The sequence below is a fragment of the Camelina sativa genome, chromosome 10, assembly GCF_030686135.1.
Source record: "Camelina sativa cultivar CO46 ecotype springtype chromosome 10, ASM3068613v1".
NCBI classification, from domain to species: Eukaryota; Viridiplantae; Streptophyta; class Magnoliopsida; order Brassicales; family Brassicaceae; genus Camelina; species Camelina sativa.
In genome coordinates, this window is record NC_141889.1 from 26658289 (window position 1) to 26680259 (window position 21971).

At 42.0% G+C, this 21971-nt stretch overlaps 2 protein-coding genes and 1 pseudogene across 2 annotated transcripts; 2 read left to right on the forward strand and 1 right to left on the reverse strand.

The window, feature by feature from the left end:
• The first annotated feature begins 4644 nt into the window (after window positions 1–4644).
• On the forward strand, window positions 4645–8384 carry LOC147937418 (uncharacterized; annotated as a pseudogene).
• Window positions 8385–12299: 3915 nt separating this feature from the next.
• LOC147937419 (uncharacterized) lies at window positions 12300–13469 on the reverse strand. The gene is made up of 2 exons (XM_087468797.1): window positions 12744–13469; window positions 12300–12677 (listed from the first exon to the last, which is right to left on the reverse strand). The coding sequence occupies exons 1-2, from the start codon at window positions 13467–13469 to the stop codon at window positions 12300–12302; spliced, it is 1104 nt and encodes a 367-aa protein (XP_087324923.1).
• A 4870-nt stretch (window positions 13470–18339) lies between these two features.
• On the forward strand, window positions 18340–18741 carry LOC147937420 (uncharacterized). The gene has a single exon (XM_087468798.1). The coding sequence runs from the start codon at window positions 18340–18342 to the stop codon at window positions 18739–18741; it is 402 nt and encodes a 133-aa protein (XP_087324924.1).
• The last annotated feature ends 3230 nt before the right edge of the window (window positions 18742–21971 follow it).

Below are 21971 nucleotides of genomic sequence, written 5' to 3' on the forward strand. Positions count from 1 at the left end.
TTGTGCATGTAGTTGCGAATGCTTGTAGAACAATCTTGCTTGGCTTATTAGCTTCCGCATGTTGTCTCTGATTGTTGCGTATGCTTACATGTCATTCGTATATGTTCGCATGTTGTTATCTTTATTCGCAAGTTATTGTTGTATATTCGCATGATGTTGCTTATACTTGCATGTTAGTTACTTATGCTTACATGTCATCCGTATATGTTCGCATGTTGTTAATACGTTCGCAAGTTGTTGTGTGTTTGCATGTTGATGTTTAAACTTGCATGTTGTTGTTATCGTTGGGGTTTGGGATTGGGGTTTAATTCTTTGCAGGAACCCTGAGCTCAGTAAGTAATCTTAGATTACTTACGATAAATGTTTGTGTTGCAGGTAACCCTAGAGGGAACTAGAGGGCGTGGTGAACGATAGGACTCCGGAATAGTTTTTATTTTGTGTCTACTGTAAAAACTCAAGTATGATGTGTTGCAACCCAAACTTTGGCATTAGGCCTTGTGAACTTTTGTGTACCGTTTGTAGTAAACTCTTTTAAGTATCAATGAATCGGATTTTTCTTTAATGGAACGAGTTGTACTGATATAGACTCTGTCCGAGTCGACTCAACACACGGCGTGTCCGTAGGGTTGCAAAGCCTTAAGGACGAGTCATGTGGTCGGGAACCTCACCAAAGGACCGGCCGAAGGGCTTGATTTGTTCTCGTACCCGGCTGGACCATTGGCGAGTGTTTCCAAAGTAGCGTCTCGGGGCTGTGCTATGGACTTGGTGGTCATAGTATGGTTTGGGGGCGTTACAGACGTTGTACCTCCCGTTTGTTAGTTGGAGACGGTAGTTCAAATATGGCCTCGATCTGTTTGGGATTCGCCTCTATCCCTCGCTCGGTAACGATATACCCCAGGAATTCGCGAGGTTCAGCTTCATTTGGAATCGGTCCAGAATGTTGAAACACTCGGCAAGGTGTTGGACGTGTTGCTCCACGATCAAAGATTTCACCAGCATGTCGTCGATATAGACCTCCATCGTGCGTCCGAGGAGGTCAGCGAACATCATGTTCACCAGTCGTTGGTAAGTCGCCCCGACATTCTTCAATACGAACGGCATGACCTTGTAGCAGTAGGTGCCCCTATCTGTGATAAACGCCGTTTTTTCGTGATCTGTCAAACTCATGGCGATCTGGTTATATCCCGAGAAGGCGTCCATGAATGAGAGCAATTGGTTTCCTGTCGTGGCTTCGACGAGGCGGTCTATATGCGGCAAAAGAAAGCTATCTTTAGAACACGTCTTATTGATATCGGTGAAGTCTACACAGACTCTCCACTTGCCGTTCTTCTTTTTGACAACAACCGGGTTGGCCAGCCAGTCTGGATATTGAACTTCCATGATCTGGTCCGCTTTCAGCAGTCGTTTGACCTCATCTTGAACTGATTTCGCCCGATCTGGGCCCAAACGCCTACGCTTCTGCCTGACTGGTTTGAACGTAGGGTCGACGTTGAGCTTGTGGCAGATGACGTCGGGGTTAATCCCGACCATGTCCTTTGTAGACCAAGCGAACGTGGAAGACCGTGACTGCAAGAAGGCGACGAGCTGCGACTTTATGTGATCGTCCAGTTCGGCTCCGATACCAACGGTTCGTGAGGGGTATGACGGATCGATGTTAGCTTGGACGACGCGACACTCCAGAGACTTGATTACATCCCGCTCCGGAGCAGGTTCTAGCCATCTTCTGATCACCGTAGAGTGTGAAAACTCCAGTAGTGTTCGGGAACTTAAGGCAGAGATGATAAGTCGAGGGAACGACTTGCATCGCGTATATCCATGGTGCCCGAAGAATGACATTATAAATTGGGGGCACATCGATAACTATGAACTTGGTTTTGCGAGTCACTCCACCGACACGCACTGGTAGTTTCACGTCGCCCATCGACAACTTGGCGATCACATCGTACCCGGTCAGAGTCCGGGACTCAGGCTTCATTTGTTTGGGTGTAACGCCCATCTTTTCCAGCGTCCGCCAGAACAGGACGTTCACTGTACTCCCAGTATCCTCAAGGACTCTTTCGACGTCGAACTCGCCAATGGCTACTTCGACGACCAGAGGATCCGAATGAGGGTGTTGGATTCCTTTGGCGTCTTCCGACGTAAATGCTATGGGATCTGCGCAAAGCGGGTGTTCGCTTGGGACCGCTTAGAGGCTGCAAACTGGCGTGCCTTTTTCTTCAATGCCTGAACGGAGTCTTTACAATCCTCCGACGAGCTGAGGATCATAGTTATTCGTCTTCGGTGAGGAGAATTTGGACACTCGGGATTCTGTCCCCGCTGTCGCTTAGGGGGAGCGGGTAACTCGTTCTCCTGGGCCACATCCTCTTGATGACCTTAGAAGACTTGATTTGCTGGTTGGTGAACATCATTGGTCGGACCAGCGTAGCCGCAACCACCACCTCCAACGCCACGACCACCATTAGATCGTCCATCTCGCCAGCTTCCGCGGTGACCTCGCCCCCTGCGGAAGCTCTTGGGTTGATAAATAGCTTCGACTTTGCCAGAAAGGTACAAGTTGTAGAGATGACTCTTCAGTGATTGGCATTCGCGCGTAGAGTGGCCGGATATCATGTGGAAATCACACCATAGGTCCTTCGGGTCTGGTGCCGGCTTACCCTGGCCGTATACCTCCAAGATTGTGTGATCACACCCTTCTTTCGATCATGAGGGTCATGGTGCTTCCGGGATTCGTGATAGTCGGATTAATTTTTATCCTTCAACAGGGCGGAGCGCGTGGGCGCTGTCTTTGCGGCAAGTCGGGCGTCCTCTTCCTCCACAAGAGCAAATCGAGAGGCTCGATGCAGGGTATCATCGAGATCTTTGTGCTCTCGAATGTTCAGGTCCTTGCATAAATCCAACCCGGGAAGCAGACCTTTCTTAAAAGCGGTGATCGCAGCGTCTTCCGGGATGGATACGTTCGCCAATTTTTCCTTGAACCTCCCCAAGAAACTATTAACAGACTCGCCTGGATCCTGGGCCTTTTCCCAGAGATTTGAGCTGGACACACCTCCCTCAATGAAAATTCGATAATGCTTGAGGAAAGCGGTCGATAACTAAGTGAAGTTATCTATTGAATTCGAGTCAAGCCTCATGAACCAGGTCAAGGCGGGACCAGATAAGCTGTCGACAAACAGTTGGCAGTATCCAATATCTCTCTGTTCGTCGGTGAAACGTGCCTTGGCTGCAGTTTTCATGATGGATGTCATGAAAAGGACCGAGTCTTTATCTCCGAGGTACATTGGGAGCTTCAACTTGACATTCGGTATGGGGGTTTGCAGGATCAGCTAAGTAAAAGGGGTTCGCCGGGTAACCTCGACGATCCTATCAATTTCAAGAGCCGTGCTGATAGCGCGGTGAAGGAGCGAATTCATCCCGCAAATCTGCGATTGGATCTCCTCGATTTTGAGGTTGGGTCCTGTGCTGCTCGAAGGGGCGAGCTGAATAGTCGGGGTCTCTTGAACCTGCAAGTTCTAGTTGGACGGTCGGACGCTGGATGTCGCCTGCGGGGGAAGGGTCCCCCGTGCCGGTTGATTGATCGTCGGTGTGTCCGAGAAGTTGAGGTGACGTGTGAGGTCGACCGTCCTGAGGGTTGGTGGTGGTGTCGTCTGAGTGGAGACAACGTCAACTCTGCGGTTTGTGTCAAAGATCATCCGGTAGATCTCCTTCGTCATGGAGCCGAATAAGATCTCGAAGTCCTCCATGGAGACGAGCTGGGGGTTTTGTGCCGTCGTCGTGTTGCGATCGGGAGGATCTTTGGTTTGGGTCCTACGCTGTTGCTCGGCATCTCTGCTCGAGGGTTGGTCTTCTGAAATATCCGTCTCGAGGCTGATCGGCTCTCTTGCGGTCGCCCCGTCCTTGGACTGTGTCCTCCTCCAAGCTCAGCTTCAGTTGAGGGGTCAGAACAATTATCGATCTGGTTGACCGACATGGCAGTGTTACGACGGACGTAAAAGGGTGGGGGCTGCGTGAATGGAGCGACGCCTTGTGTTGTGTCGCCGCCCTGAAAAGGTGCGAGACCAGTGACGTCAGTTACGCTTGAAGATGCGCGGTTCGCGCCGATGACTTCGTCGTTCGAGATTGGAGACATCGTTGATGGTTTGGAAGAGTTTTTGCTTGTATTTTTGAGAGAGTAACTTGCGAAGACGATTTTGCGTCCCCACAGACAGCGCCAATTGTAGAAAATAGGTTTCCACAATGAATTTGTTTGGTGGGGGAAACAAATTCAAGGAAGTAATCTCTCAATGAAACTCGATCAAAGCTAAGACTTGAAAAGGGATTTAGATCTCTTGAGAAAGAAGTTAGGGGTGCAAGGAAGAACTAGGGTTTTTGTATTAAATTACTCGATGATTACAATGAGAGGAATTACCCCGTATTTATATGTGTCTTTTAGATCTACAATGTATATTCACTTTCCTAATAAGTCGAATTGAAATTAGGAAAGTTGCTTGTTCTCTTCAAGTCGGTCATATGACGGAAATGGAAGTCGGTTCTTCGTCCTCTAGGCTGGGCTTTTCCGAGCTGAACGGGCCTCAAACCAGCTGTTGAATTCACGATCAAACCGGATTCCTTGTTAAGCCATTGATTTTCCTTTTGGTTTAGACCGATATGTCGGGGGTGCCAACTTCAGCACCAACAACTGCAATCTTGGGAGATTTGGATAAGAGTTTTAGTGTATTGCCCAAGTTCATGGCTGCCCTTAGCTCGTCTAACCATATGCTCTGGGAATGGCAATATGATCCTTTTCCTGATCCCAAAAATGCATCCTTTCGTTCTGTGTTTTGGGCGTTTCAGCAGTCAATTGCAGGATTTTCTCACTGCAGACCTCTCATTATACTAAACTTGAGCGGTAAATACCCTGGGAAATTGTTGTTTGCAGCGGGAGTTGATGTTGAAAACAGGATTTTCCCACTTGTGTTTGCAATTATTAGCGAAGGAAGTTTGTCAGCTGATACATGGCGTTGGTTATTTGCATGCATCAGAAAGAAAGTAACACAAAGGGAAGGCATTTGTCTAATAACGAGTCCAGGTTCCTGACATAGTTGCAGTTGTTAAGGAGCGTGAGTGTCAGTGGGCACAACACCGGTTCTGTCTTAGGCATATGTGCTTAAAATTTTATGAAGTCTTTCATAACAATCTCATGACAGAGTTTGTTTACAAGGCGGGATCTACAAAGCACGTATCAAAGTTCGTGAAGTACTTGAAGAAAATCAAAAAGATGAATTTGGATGCTCGAAAATGGTTAGACAAAATACCTCCACATCAGTGGGCTCTCGCTTACGATGATGGTGGGCTGAGATTTGGGATCATGACAACAAAGAAAATATCTAAGACATATGGTTTCATAAACAAGGCTCTTGATCTTCCAATCACAACCTGCATCTTGCTAATTTTTGATCACCTGGCAGAGATTTTCAAATCTCAACGTGGTCTTCTTGGGGAATCACTGAATGGAAGAGACCTATAGGCCGTGTTCGTTTTGTAGTCGCTGAGTCAGCAATCGGCGACACAAAATAATAACTAACTTGCGTGTTTAAATATGCGGAGAAGCTTCTAGAACGCACGATGTATTGCCTCTCACTACAAAAAACAGGTATGTTATATCATTTATTTTGTATCACAAAATTAAATGAAGTAATCTATACGGGACGGGGGAGAAGTTTCTGGTCACGGAAGTGATGCAAGTTAGTCAAAGGAGATTTGTTGTTCATATGAGTGATCGGGTATGCAATTGTGGGGTATGGCAACTTTACAAGTATCCATGTTCACACGTGTTAGCGGTTTGCAGGAGGCTGAAGCTGAACATTGATCATTTTTGCAGTATGTTGATGACTGCTACAATACCAAAAGTTCTCTTGTAGTTTTAGCAGTTGATTTCAAGCCGCTTCTGGGTGTCTCTGATTGGCTCGAAGCTTCCCAAGTTCCAAGATTGTTTCCTCCCGGAAGTCGTCTGATATCAGCTGAGCCAAGAAAGGTTATTGGAGGCCAAAAACGATCCAACACTGGCAAAAACAAAGGTCTGAAACGTTGAACCAAACTGAACTAAAATGGTTAGGTTTGTTACCGATGTACTTTGGTTTGGTTCAGTTTGAGTTTAAGGGAAACTTAAAAGTCAGTTTTTTTCAATATGTACAAAGAAGCGGCTAAAGTAGTTTGGTGAATGCTTAAACCTAAAGTAGGGAAGAGTTTTTGTTTGTAAGATATGCTAACCGGTTTAGTGTTGGTTTTTGGGAGGTTGTATGAAAACCGGTTTGGTTCCTGTAATGTCTGGACATACTAGGTTAACTTTTGTGATGATGATGTATTTGTATGCAGTAATAAGTGTATGTTGTAAATCACTTAGGATGGACTCCATAACCAGCCCATACATTGTCTAGGAACATGAAGCCCATCGGCCAAGACCAAAAGGCCCATCGGCCATGAGCCTTAGTCTAAGTCGGTTTAAGTGTTTAGTGTTTCCTATTGTGATAAGGCTTAGTCCTTTACTATATATATGTAACCTCATCCATTGAATATGAATAAGAATACAAGAGAAACATCTTTCGAGTTCTCTAGTTTCGCAACACGTTATCAACACGAGTTTGCCCTAAACTCCAACTGAGATAAAATCCTAAAACCCTAAAGCCGCCGCAGATCCTCCTCCTTCCGTCTAAACCCTAAACCGCCGCCGCTTTCTCTCCTTGTTCGTTTGAAACTCGGTGGCTGCTCAAAACCCATGACCAGTTCGTGATCCATAATCGTTCGTGGTCCGGTTTGGTTCATGATCAAAGTTTTTCTCAAGACTTGTTCGAGGTTCGTGGTCCATCCCTGTTCGTGACAAGCACTAGTTCGTGATCGGGCCGTGTTTCTGTTCGTGGTTCTGTTCATGACAAGTTCGCGGTTCGTGGTCCTGTTCGTGATCGGTTCGTGGTCCTGTCCAAACTCGAGGTTCGTGGTCAAGTTCAAAGGTATATCTGAGGTCTTTAGCTTCCAGATCAAATCCGGCAACTCCCTATTGGTGTTAAGGTAAAATCGAACCTATTGGACACATATAATCGAACCTGATCCTAAAATTATTAAGAACCCTAAAACCTGCAATTGCACAACTAACAAAAGGCTTAAAATCTCTAATCCCTAAGACTTTAAAATCAGATTTGTTTGAAGAGGATTGCTTGTTTGTTGTTGCTTGATTGCTTTATGTGTTGCATGCATCATAAATCGAACCTTACAGAAGAAAAGTATAGAATCGATTGTTGCTTAATTTGTTTCTGTAATCAATCGGCTGCATGAACCCTAAAATCGATTTCCTAGAACTTGCTTTAGGTTGTTGAAATCGAAAAACCTAGTTACCATTCTAAATAGGAAATATTGCTAAAAGGAAATTTGAGAAAAAGGAAACTTTGCTAAAAGGAAATCTTAATAAAAGGAAATTGTTGCATGCTAGTTTCTGTCTACGATTGTTTGTTTTCATGCATACCAAAGCCGAAAATTATGAGTAAAGTCAAGGCATGTTTCAGTCTCAAATACCGCATGGCCTAAGGCATGGTTCAGTCTCAAATACCGCATGACCTAGTTTAAAATTGATTGCATGGTTCGGTCTCAAATACTGCATGCTAATGATCAGATGCTTGTTCTGTATTATGCAGATGGCAAGGCTCAACAATCTCTCCTATGCTGCTTTGAATGCTTCTGGAGATAATTACTTGCAATGGGCATTGGACACTAAGATCCACCTGAAATCAAAAGAGCTTTGCGAAAGTATTGAAGATGATAATAACTGTTCTGAAGAAAATAAATACAAGGCGATTATGCATATACGCCATCATCTTGCTGAGAGTCTCAAGAACCAATACCTTAATATTGAAGATCCTCTTGAGCTTTGGACAGAGTTGAAAAACAAATATGGACACCAAAAGATGGTGCTCCTACCAAAGGCTCAATTCGATTGGAAAAACCTAAGGATCCAGGATTTTAAATCCGTGGATGAGTATAACTTAGAACTATTTAAGATAGTCTCAATGTTGAAATTATGTGGTACTGAGGTTACTGAGGAAGGCTTTCTAGAGAAGACACTCTCAACCTTTCACACTAATGACATACTGCTTCAGCAGCAATATCGTGAAAAGGGTTTTAAAACATATACAAGTCTCATCTCTTGTTTGTATATCGAATCATTGGGCCAAGATGTGCAGAAATCTAAGCATCCTATTGACCTCTATCAAGAGAGTTTGAAGAAGAATCCAAAAGCTAACTTTGTGCATCTCGATGGTGAAGGAGACTTTGACCATGAGAATGATGACCTACTAGACTATGAGACTTCTATGTTTTTATGCTTTGCATTCGATTCTTGGATAATTATTTTGGTTTAAATTCAATGATTTTATTTCCTTCAATATACATTGCTTGTTTTATTAAAGTTAAAACACAAATTATTGTCCATTATAGAAATGACTGAGGACAATAGATATTTTATTAATCTCATAATGAAAAATCCCAATTTTAGTACAATTGCGGTTATAGCAAACCTAATAGAAGGCTACGGCCAGGCTCATATATTATTACCAAACGGCACACATCTTGAACTAAGTGATGCCTTGTATTCACCCAGCTCTAAGAGAAGCTTATTGAGCTTTAAGGACATTTGATTGACTGGTTACCATGTTGAAACAAAGGGTGAAGGAGACAAAGAGTTCTTGTACATTACTGAAATCGTACAAAGACATAAGAAAGTCCTAGAGACTATACCTGCACTAGCCACTGGTCTTTACCATGCTAAGATTAATATGATAGAGGCTAATTTGGCAAAGAATAAAGTTCAATGAACAATTCACGCTATGGCATGACCGGCTTGGTCATCCGGGTTCTAACATGATGTGTAAGCTAATTATGAATTCAAATAGGCACACTCTTAAAGAGAGAAAAGTTATCCCTAAACATCTCACGTGTGTATCATGTGCACAAGGGAAACTTATTATAAGGCCATCACCAGTGAAAGTCACTAAAGAGACTTTAAACTTTCTGGAAAGGATAAAAGGAGATATATGTGGACCAATACACCCACCTTGTGTGTCATTTAGATATTTTATGGTAATGATCGATGCATCAACCAGATGGTCGCATTTTTGCCTATTATCCACAAGGAACCCAGCATTTTCTAGGTTGTTGGCTCAAATTATAAGACTAAGAGCACACTTTACACTTAAGACTATACGTCTAGACAATGCTGGTGAATTTACATCCCAAGCGTTTAATGAATATTGTATGTCCATGGGGGTGAGTGTGTAACATCCTGTGGCGTCATACACAGAACAGATTAGCTGAATCCTTCATTAAACGAATACAACTAATAGCTCGGCCATTACTAATGAGGTCGAAACTTCCTGTGTCGGCTTGGCGACACGCAGTATTACATGCAGCAGCGCTTATACGCATCAGGCCATCTAGTGAACATAAATATTCACCATCCCAACTATTAACGGGTCATGAGCCAGACATATCCCATCTCAAAACATTCGGTGTGCCATTTATGTACCTATTACTCCACCACACAGAACTAAGATGGGACCTCAAAGGAGGATGGGAATATATGTTGGATATGATTCTCCCACCATTATAAAGTATATTGAGCCGACCACAGGAGATTTATTTAAGGCCAAATACGCGGACTGTCAATTTACAGAATCCGAATTTCCTATGTTGGGTGGAGAGACAAGCAAGCTGGTTAAAGAATTAATATGGAATCAAACATCCTTAAATTGGAAAGATCCTCAGACTCTAGCATGTGATGCAGAGGTCCAGAAAATTATTCATTTGCAAAAGCTAGCCAATCAATTGCCAGATTCCTTTGCTGACCCAAAGAGAGTAACAAAATCGTACGTACCAGCTTGTAATGCACCGGTACGTATTGATGTTCAAAAGGAACACAATCAAGTTGCTACAGAGTCTAAGCCACGTGCAAAACGAGGTAGACCATTAGGTTCCAAAGATAAGAACCCTCGGAAATCTAAGAAAGGTGCAAAACAAACCGAGGTTACAGAAATTATAGACATGGCCGCGGCAAATCCTAAGGTACCAAATGAGGTTTGGGACGCTGAACCTCAAGGTCCTGAAGGTATTGATAATAATTAGATCTCAATCAATTATATCATGTCTGGAATACAATGGAACCGCAAAGATGTCGACATTGATGAAATATTTACATATAAGGTAGCACTTGAAATAAATGAGGATCATGAACCCACGTCTATATTAGAGTGCACTCAAAGTAAAGATTGGTTAAAATGGAAAGAAGCCATTGACGTGGAGTTAAACTCTTTAAAGAAGAGGAATGTGTTTGGTCCGATCTTAAGGACAACACTCGATATAAAGCCAGTTGGACCTAAATGGGTCTTTGTAAGAAAGAGAAATGAGAGTAATGAAACCGTGAGATATAAGGAATGGCTTGTAGCATCAGGATTCTCTCAAAGACCAGGAATAGATTATGAGGAGACATACTCCCCTGTGATGGATGCAACGACTTTTAGGTATTAATAAGTCTGGCTATAAGAGAAAAACTGGATTTTCGGTTAATGGATGTTGTAACCGCATACTTATATGGTCCACTGGATAATGAAATTTATATGAGATTACCAGAGGGTATTGAGCTTAAAGATAAGAATGGTTCTCGAGAACAATACTGCATTAGGCTGAACGAATCCCTTTATGGACTGAAACAAAGTGGTCGAATGTGGTACAATAGACTATGTGAGTACCTAGCCAAGGAAGGCTATAAGAATGACCCAATCAGTACATGTATTTTTATAAAGAAGTTTGCAAACAAAGGGTTTGTAATCATAGCAATGTATGTGGATGATTTAAACATCCTTGGGACCTCTGGTGAAATCGCCCAAACAGTAGAATATCTAAAGAAATAATTTGAAATGAAAGACCTAGGTAACACTAAGTTCTGGTTGGGATTGCAGCTTGAGTACACAAATGATGGAACCCTTGTGCATCAAATGGCATATACAGAAAATGTACTTAAGAGGTTTAATATGAACCAAGCTCACCTATTGACCAGCCCAATGGTTGTGAGGTGTTTAAATTTGGATAGTGATCCATTTGGTCCAAGGAAGGACGATGAAGAGATTCTCGGTCCTGAATTGTCATACATCAGTGCTATAGGAGCGTTAATGTTCTTGGCTAACCACACTAGACCAGACATATGTTTTGCCGTGAACCTCCTTGCAAGATTTAGTTCTTGTCCGACCCAAAGGCACTGTAATGTAATTAAACATGTACTGCGTTACCTAAAAGGGACGAGAGATTTGGGTTTGTTTTATACTAACTATAACAAAGAAGGTTTAGTTGGTTTTGCTGATGCAGGTTATCTATCAGATCCACATAATGCTAGATCTCAGACCGACTATGTGTTTACACACGGTGGTACAACATTTTCATGGCGTTCTATGAAGCAGAATATTGCAGCCACGTCATCTAATCATGCAGAGATTTTGGCAATGCATGGAGCCAGTCGTGAGTGTGTATGGTTGAGGTCGATGACTCAACATATTAGGACGGATTGCAGTATGATTGAACACAAGAAGCCAACCGTAATGTATGAGGACAATACCGCCTACATCGCACAGCTCAAGGAAGGTTACATCAAGGGAGATCGGACGAAGCATATCCTACCCAAGTTCTTCTTCTCACATGAACTACAAAAGACCAGAGAAGTTCAAGTGGTACAAGTTCAGTCAAACGACAACTCAGCCGATCTCTTCACCAAATCACTACCGACATCAACATTCAAGAAGCTCATGCACCAGATTGGAATGCGGAGACTTAAGGACTTAGAGTGATGCTTGAACAGGGGGAGCAATGCGTGTTGTACTCTTTTTCCTTCACCATGGTTTTGTCCCACTAGGTTTTCTTGGTAAGGTTTTAATGAGGCAGCACCCCCAAGCGTATTGCATCGATCCCTTAGCATCGGCATGGTTATGTCATCCAAGGGGGAGTGTTGTAAATCACTTAGGATGGACTCCATAACCAGCCCATACATTGTCCAGGAACATGAAGCCCATCGACCAAGACAAAAAGGCCCATCGGCCATGAGCCTTAATCTAAGTCGGTTTAAGTGTTTAGTGTTTCCTATTGTGAGGTGATCACGCCACCTGCATCAAGCCAAGAACAGGATGAGGTGAATGGGGCGCCACCACCTGCAGTTATTTCTGATGTTACCGTGGTGCAAACACCTGGCTCTGCTCCACTCGTGGGGACACCAATCTCTACTGTGGTCTCAGAGGTCAAGGCATGCGATGCTGTCGATCAGAAGAAGGGTTTGGAACAGATTCCCCAACTGCACCTTCCACCTCTACATCCTCCTTCTCACTAATTTCACCGTCCTTTGCTTCCTCAATACTGAGAATTGCAAATTTTGATGCTGAGATAATGGGAACTTGATTACTATCCGTAGCAGGTTGCTTAGGCGGACTACGACTCATTTTTGATGGTGAGACAGTAGACCACTCCTCCAAACCCTTTTTCTGATCGACAGCATCGCATGCCTTGACCTCTGCGACCACAGTAGAGATTGGTGTCCCCACGAGTGGAGCAGAGCCAGGTGTTTGCACCACGGTAACATCAGAAATAACTGCAGGTGGTGGCGCCCCATTCACCTCATCCTGTTCTTGGCTTGATGCAGGTGGCGTGATTACCTCACGATTTGCATTAACCACACATCAGGCTGCCAGATGTCCCCATTTCTCACAAACAAAGCATCTTGGTGGCAACCAGGGATAATGAAAATCGACAGAGAAATCAGAGCCATTTTTTGAGTAGTAAATGCTTGTAGGTGGAACCTTTGTAAGGTCAGCGTTTACGAAAACTTTTGCCACTTCAAAATTTGAACATGCTAATGTTTCAGGGTGCAACCGTACAGGAGCACCGACCGCACTAGCAATAAAGCTTAGTCCTTCCCACGAAAACATATGCAAAGGAACCTTCTTCAGGTGAACCCACAGAGGGATAGATTTCTCCTCCGGTAAAGTCTTTTCAGTGATCGGAGACCACTTGGACACTACCATCGGCACGTCTGCTATATTCCACATACCTCGTTTAAGAATCCGAACCCTTATAAGCGGATCCGAGACTTTAAATCGCAAAGTAGAAGAGTTGACCTCATAGACATCAATCCCTTTGTAATCAACACCTTGTTTCCAGATCTTATTCAGAATAACATGTACCTTACCAACATGCGGAGCAGTATCTAAGAACTTGCCGACAAGGAAATCCTCCCAAAGCGGCGTAGCATGATTGAGTATTTCATCAGGGATCTCCACTGAGGTTTTCCCCTCTGAAATTTGCAGATTGACATCAAAAGTTTTCAGAACTTGCTTATCCTTGACCATCGAGACCCATGAATCCTTAACCTTAGGACTAGGATCCCCCACAGAACCCACGATCCCCTCTGACATCCCTCTCTAAGCAGCCCTACGGCGCCGACGAGAAGCCTTGGCAACCACGAAAACCAGAAACCCTAATCGCCTAAAAAATCACCCTCTTACCAAAACGCACCGTTTCCTATTGTGTTTGGTGATCTTATATTACTCGAATACATTGTTTGTAACAGCATAAGAACACGATAGATGAACTCTTTTGAACCAGGTTTAGCAGCAAGTAAAAATTTCTCGATAACGATCACTTCCTCAGCAAAACTAAGGAGATATTAGTGGACCTCGTTTGTCTTCTTGGAGTACTGCACGCCATCTCTCTTATGCAGCTTTTAAGTTTTAGTTATAGAGCTGGATTAACAAACTTCTGGATTTCAACGTATCTTCTCCTAAGTGGCTGCAGCATAGAAAAAAGATTTAAAAAAGCAAAGGTTGCTTGGTCAAAAAGTATATATGTACACTTAAAAGCGAGGGCGTGCTAAATCACTTCTTGACATGAAAAAGGTAAGCTATATGAAGCTAATATGGTGGATATTGTCATGTAAACAATCGTTAAGGGCTAAATGTATTTCCAGTACTCTACTCAAACATAGGGGGCTCTTTAGATGTGGCGAAAGCTGCTCAAGTACAGAGAAAAAATGTTGCAGAGACTTGGGAAGGTCCTTACAAAGTCATTGAAGTTCGTGGGTCAGGAGCCTATAAGCTGCAAAGCAATGAAGGAAAAAATCAACCCAATAGCTGGAATGCCCTGCATCTGAAGAAATACTACTTTTAGTGCTTTGGTTTCTTGGTTTTCAATTATTTATTTTCTAATTTTCCTAAAGATTAACACTGCACGTCCCATGTTATGGACAACGTTTTCAATAAAGTTAGATTTTCATTCTACAAAGCAAGTCTTATTGTGAATAGGTTACTATGACATAAAATATATCACGTGCACAAGGCATAGAATGTGTCATGAACACGAAACTCAAGCGTTTCACGTGCACGAGATGTAATTGTGCCACGAGCACGAAACTCAAGCGTGTCACGAGCACGAGATGTAATTGTGCCACGAGCACGAAACTCAAGCGTGTCACAAGCACGAGATATAATTGTGCCACGAGCACGAAACTCAAGCGTGACACAAGCACGAGATGTAATTGTGCCATGAGCACGAAACTCAAGCGTGTCACGAGCACGAGATGTAATTGTGCCACGAGCACGAGACTCAAGCGTGTCACGAGCACGAGATTTAATGGTGCCTAGAGCACAAGACTTGAACATGTCACGAGCACGAGATTTAATTGTGCCAAGAGCACGAGACTTGAACATGTCACGAGCAAGACACTTGAACGTGTCACGAGCACGAGACTTGCACGTGTCATGAGCACAAGACTTGAGCGTGTCACGAGCACGAGACTTAGACGTGACACGAGCAAGAGACTTGGACGTGTCACGAGCACGAGATTTAATTGTGCCACGAACACGAGACACAGACAATATGTCATGAGCATTGAAAAAGTAGCATGTGCGTGTCGTAGACACGAGATGTGGATCTTTGTCGCGTACACGAAGATAATGTCGCGAGCATATAAGTAATGTCAATACCACATGACGTATGTAATGCCATGAGCATGTGAACAGTGCTATGGGCACAAGGCATAAACAATGTCATGAACATTGTAATTAAGGAAGTGAGCATGTGAAATTTGTGGAACACCTGACTGTCATGAGCACCATCACTCAAACGATGTTATGAACATTGTTATTAAGGAAGTGATCAAGTGACAGTTATGGAAAACCTGACTGTCACGAGCAAAAGATACGAACGATGTCATGAACATTATTATTAAAGAGCTGCATACGTGATAGTTATGAAACACCTGGCTGTCTCGAGCACAAGACAATAGAAATGTGTCATGAACACAAGACACACAAAATGTGTTGAGCAATGTGATTTTGAAAATAATCTTGTGACTGTAATGGTCACAAGACATGAATTTGTCTCATGAACACATAAATAATGCCATGAGCATTGTTACTGCAAAAAGCGAGCGTAGGGTATAAATAATGTGTCAAGAGCAAGAGATTTAAATGTGTCACGAACACAAAACATAAACGACGTCATAAATATTGTTATTAAAGAAAAAAGCACGTGACTGTTATGGAACACCTGACTGTCACAAGCAAAGAACATAAAAATGTTATGAACATTGTTTATGTAAGAAGAAACACGTGACAGTTAAGGTCATGACAGTTGTGGAACACTTTACTGTCACGAGCACAGAACATAAACAATGTCATGAACATTGTTTATTAAGGAGGAGCATGTGACAGTTACGAAACACCTCATTGTCACGACCTCAAGATATAAATAATATGTCATAAACATTGAAGTTAAAGAATGTGACTAGTTATGGAACACCAGGTTGTCACGCGCACAAGACGATAATTTGTGTCATGAGCAACCATGTGACTGTCGTGAGCACAAGACTCACGCCATGAGCGCATGACATGGACGATGTTATGAACACACGACATGAATAGCGGCAGTCACACGTGACACAAATAACAGCAGGGGCGTGCAACATGAACGATCTCTTGAGCACGTAACGACGCGTGATATAGGCAATGTCATGAGCAGACAACGCGAATCATGTCACGAGCACAAAACATTGACAATTATATGAACATTGTTATTAAAGAAGCGAGCACGTGACAGTTATCGAACACCTGACTGTCACGAGCGCAAGACGTGAACGATGTCCAGAACGCATGACATAAATGGTGTTAGGAGCGCATGACGTGACTAATTTCCTGACCACACGACATGAACGATGTCAAGAACACACGACATAAACGTTGTTAGGAGCAGATGACGTGACTAATTCCTTGAGAACACGATAGAAATCGCATCATGAGCGCAATATGTAAACAATCATGATGTCATGATGTTGAGAGCATGAAACTCACGCCATTAGCTTATAACATGAGCAATTTCATGAACATGTGACATGAATGACGTCATGAACATCCTCACATGTGGAGATTATCGTACGGTAAGAGAATGTAATCATATACAAGATCAACACCACGAACAAGTCTTATGACTGACAAGAATGTCATAACCTACAAAATGGTCATGAAGTCAAGTACAAAAACGATTCCAGTCAGAATGTGCTAAGGACTCAACATTGTCTCTATGGAGTCACTATTCGATAAAGCTACTATGGTGACATCACGAGCCATTGAAGATCACTTGAAAAGGTACATGACTTTGAGATTTAGTTGGCTGGAAAAATAATACCATTGTTTCTAACTACTCTATAAATTCTTACTAAGAAAATAGAGAGTGGGGGGCAAACTGTTGGGTATAATTTTATCTTCTCTACTAAATAAATAAATTGCGTGGTTAGTTCGACGAACCAGATAAATCAAGAGAAGCAGAGAGAATATTCACAAAGATATTGGATAGTGTCAACTCATATTCTACCCGACAAAGCCAACACAAGTCTGCCAATCTAATGAGAGAAAAGTCGCATCACCGAGTTTGTCAATGGGTTGAATTTCATGTGACTGACTCCATCAATGGATTGAGAGTCACGTGACCGACGTAGTTACTTGGCCAAGAGCTTGTGACTGAGTTTATCAATAGGCCGAGAGTCTCGCAACTAACTTTATCAATTGGCCGAGAGTCTCGCAACTAACTTTATCAATAGGCCGAGAGTCTTGCGATTGACTCTATCACGAGACTGAGAATCTCGCGACTAACTTCGTCAATAGACCGAAAGTCATGCGACTGGATCCGTTAATGGACCAAGAGTCTAACGACCTACATTGTTAATGGGCCAAGAGCTTCGTGACCGAGCCTATCATAGATAGAGTCGGCAAGCCCAAGGCATATCCTCAGGGATTAGGGTAAAGGAATCTCTATATAAGAGGAGAGCGGCCTCCACGAGAGAGAGGATCGAAAACAAAGCAAGAGACCTAAAACACAAGACACACGACTCAACTCTAAAACGCGGCTAGGGTTTATAGATTGATTCGATGTGCCTTGAATTCTTGTATTTGAGCTCCAGACTTTGATTAATAAAAAATAACTATTCAACATCTGTTTCTTTTTTTTGTAGTCCTTAAACGAATCGATTAATTTTGCCCAAACAATTGGCACTAGAAGGAGGGGTAGAGTAATCTACTTGAGATAACAGGAAACGGAAGTGACACGACTAATGTCGAAGCGTCTGTCACCGCTCAGCTGGAAGCCCTGACTGCCAAGATGAACGAGACGGTGCAGAAGCTGACACAAATAGAGGCTGGTAACGTTAGGCTACGAGAGGAGAACGCCTCGCTGATCACAGCAGGAAGAATGTTTACTGAAGCAAGCTCAAGATTTCGTGGCGTGCACGTCAGTCGGATGCAAGACCTCAACACAACTCCTGCAGCTACTCGAACGACGACCGCGACTGAAGACGGACGACTAGAAACTCCACGGGAGGAGAATAATGGAGAAAATCCTAATATAAGGCAAACCCGCGAGGACCTTGTTCGAGAAGACAACACGGATCAACAACAAACCGTTAACGCACCACACGTTACAGGAGTCGAACATGAACCACACACCATGTCAACCGAAGTCGCCTACTTGGAAGCTATGCTTACAAAGCGTTTGGGTGCAGTAGAAGCCATGATCGGACGACTGCCAGGAGTGGCTCCACCAATTCAAAAAAGCAACTTGCACTCGTATGCCGATACACCTTTTTCTGATGAAATTGCACTCACGGAGATGCCGAGAAAAATCACGTTACCAACAATGAAGATGTATGATGGAACAGCCGACCCGGATGACCACATAGCATAATACAAGCAACGAATGTTCACGACGGCCATCCAAAAAGAGTGCAGGGAAGCTACTATGTGCAAGGGTTTTGGCTCAAGCCTAACGGGCGCAGCACTTCAGTGGTTTATCAACCTGTCGAACGGCTCGATCAACTCGTTTGCATTGTTGACAGATCTCTTCGTTGAGCAATTCGCAAGCAGCAGGAACCTGGAGAAGACAGTGGATGACCTTTACGAGGTACGACAAAAGAGAGACGAGTCGTTGCATGCCTATGTGGGACGCTTCAACAAGGAAAAAGTATCGATACCCAGTTGCAACACGTCAACCGCCATCTCCACATTTAAAAGAGGCTTGCTTCTAGACGGTGACTTGTACAAGGAACTTACGAAGTACCAGTGCAGAACAATGGAAGACGTGCTCTCACGTGCGTGGGTGCAAATAAAGTGGGACGTTCACCACGATCTGATTCCCGTGTAGTGAGAAACGAAAGAACAAGTAGGGATGATAAGCCTTACCAAAGACCTCGTGACGAAAACACCATGAGTGAAAGAAGGAACACACATCAATCATTGAGCGAAGATGACGACAGGAGGCCTAAATCGACAACATGGCCAGATATTAGTAACCTCTCAATCTCTCATACACATTTAGTCGGTGTATTGAAAGAGATGGGTGGAACCGTGAGATGGCCTCCGAAGATGAAAGCACTTGACAATAGGCGTGACACCTCGAAGTGGTGCGAGTTCCACAACGATCACGGCCACAAAACAGAAGATTGCTTCTCATTGAAGATGGAAGTGAATGAGCTGCTTAAAAAAGGTCACTTGAGGGAATACTTGTCAGATAGAACCCAAAATCCCATGGATGGCGAGAGCAACAAGCAAATAGCAATTGCAAACGCCCCAGTTTCGCCTCCAAAACATGATAGAGTCATCAATGTTATATCTGGAGGATCAGAGAAGTTGTATAACTCACTCAGCTGCGAAAAGAAACACTAGAGCTGTCAGAAACTCTCAAAGCAAAGGACACACTACGAAAGGCGATACACCGTCATACACCATAACTTTTACGACTGATGAGAGCAGTGTACCAACCCTGCATCACGATGCTTTAGTCATACAACTGACTATGGCTAACTGTTTGATGAAGAGGATATTAATCGACAATGGAAGCTCAACTAACATTCTTTATATGCAAGCATATAAGGAGTTGGGTCTCGACGAAGGAGGACTGACACGAAAATCTATTCCATTAGTTGGGTTCAGCGGTGAGTTCAAGCAGAGTATTGGCGAAGTGACGCTTCCAGTGTATGCAGAGGGAGTTAACAAACACACTAAATTTTTTGTAGTAGATTGTGCTTCGGCTTATAACGCTATTATGGGACGCCCTTGGATTCACGACATAGGAGCTATTCCATCGACTCTACATCAAACTATCAAATTTCCCACCCCATGGGGAGTGAAAGAGATAGTAGGAGAACAAGAAAGTTCACGTTCATGCTATCAAACTACCTTAAAAGGTGTGGGCTTACCGCACCATCACTAAGTCATCGACTTACAAGACACGGCTTTCTCTAGTGTATGGGATGGAAACAGTAATGCCATGTGAAGTAGGCGTGACTACGGCACGAACCGAGCACCCTAACTTGCAGAAAAACGAAGAGTTGATGAGTCTCGATCTTGATCCACTAGACGAGAAACGAGAAGCAGCGAAAATTAAAAATTGGTGTTATCAACAGGAAGCGGCTAGAAGCTACAACAAAAATTATAGAACGCAGACATTCAAGGAGGAGACTGGGTCTTGCGACGTACTTTTTAAAATACAAGGGAACAAGAAGCTGAGAAACTCGGTCCCACTTGGGAAGGTCCTTACAAAGTCATTGAAGTTCGTGGGTCAGGAGTCTATAAGTTGCAAAGCAATGAAGGAAAAAATCAACCCAATAGCTACTTTTAGTGCTTTGGTTTCTTGGTTTTCAATTATTTTCAATTATTTATTTTCTAAAACGTGTCATTTAAAACCCAAAATAATAAGTGTTATAATTTCCATACCCACGATTTTTCAACAAAATAAAAATTCCAATTTTACCCCGGTTATTAAATTAATTAACCAGGTTAATTCTCCATAATAATTAATTTAATAACCGGGGGTAAAATTGGAATTTTTATTTTGTTGAAAAATCGTGGGTATGAAAATAACAACACTTATTATTTTGGGTTTTAAATGACACGTTTTTATTATTTAGTATATTTTTATTCCAATCCAAAACCATTGGGTACAGTAAAACCTCTATAAATTAATACTCTATAAATTAATAATCACTATAAATTAATAAATTTTGCTGGTCCCAAGTCGGGCCATTGTAAAAATTAACAATATTCGATAAGATAATAAGATAATATTTTTTTTGAAATCTCAATGTAAAATATGGTCCCAATAATATCATAAATTAATAATCATGTAAATTTATATATATATATACTGATATAATAGTGTATGTTTCTCCTAAAACTCATTTCTATAGAACAATTGTAATGTTGTATTTTCAAACTAGAATGATATCTCTAAAATATTTTATAACATGTCATACAAATAATTAAATTTTAAAGTTTTAATTTTTAGATATGCATCATTTATAATTTGATAATTAGACAGATTATTAAAATATGAGAATTAATATTATTATTTTTCATAAATTTGAATTTATGTATGTCATGTGTATAAGTCAATTTGTTTATAGTATTTGTAATTTATTGTCAATAATACTTTATAAATATTACAAGTTCAATTCCTAAACCATAAAATTTATAACATCCGAAAGTTTAATCTTATTTTGCTATAATTGTTCCAATTCATAATTTAAAAAAATAAACAATTAAAAATCTATCTATAAATTAATATCACTATAAATTAATAAAATGTCTTGTCCCAACATTATTAATTTATAGAGGTTTTACTGTATTAAACTTCCAAATAAAAATAACTTCGGATTTTTTTGGCATTTTTCCTATATTATAATTAAAAAGCTTAGGTTTTAATATTAATTTTCTGTATTCAAAATAAATGAAATGAATATATAATAATTAGTATTTGGTATTGAATTTTCATTCTTTTGTATTCAAAATAAGTGAAAAATGAATATATAAACATTTAATATTAATAAAAGTGATTATATTTTAATTATTATTAATACTCATTAACTATGCATATGGTTGACAAAAAAAAAATCATGCATATTGTTAGGGGTGGATACTGCACCGAACAGGCCTGGTCCAGAAAAGGCCCAAAGAATTCAGCAGGCCAAAGGAGGGTTAATTTGGTCTTCTCGAAGGACGAACCGACACAGTATCCTATAAATAGTGATTATACGGTGTACGGGCAAAGAGAGGAAAAAGCAGAGAAAGAATTCGTACAAAAGAACCGGTTCTCCAGTATAGAATAATGAGCTCGTAGCTCGGCGATAGTCTTTCCCTTGTCTTTTCTAGCTCGTAATTACCAGCTGTAGCCCGTCATTTTCATATAATAAAGAGAACTTCGACCCTAATTTATACCGAACTAAATACTCTAATTGTACCGATTTGGACATCAACAATTTGGCGCGCCAAGTAGGGGGAATCAAGTTGAAGTTTTCTGAAATTGACCAAATGACTGGGACCGCAAAAGAAGGAAGTAAAGAAGTGGGGACGACGGGTGGAACAATTACTCCAGCA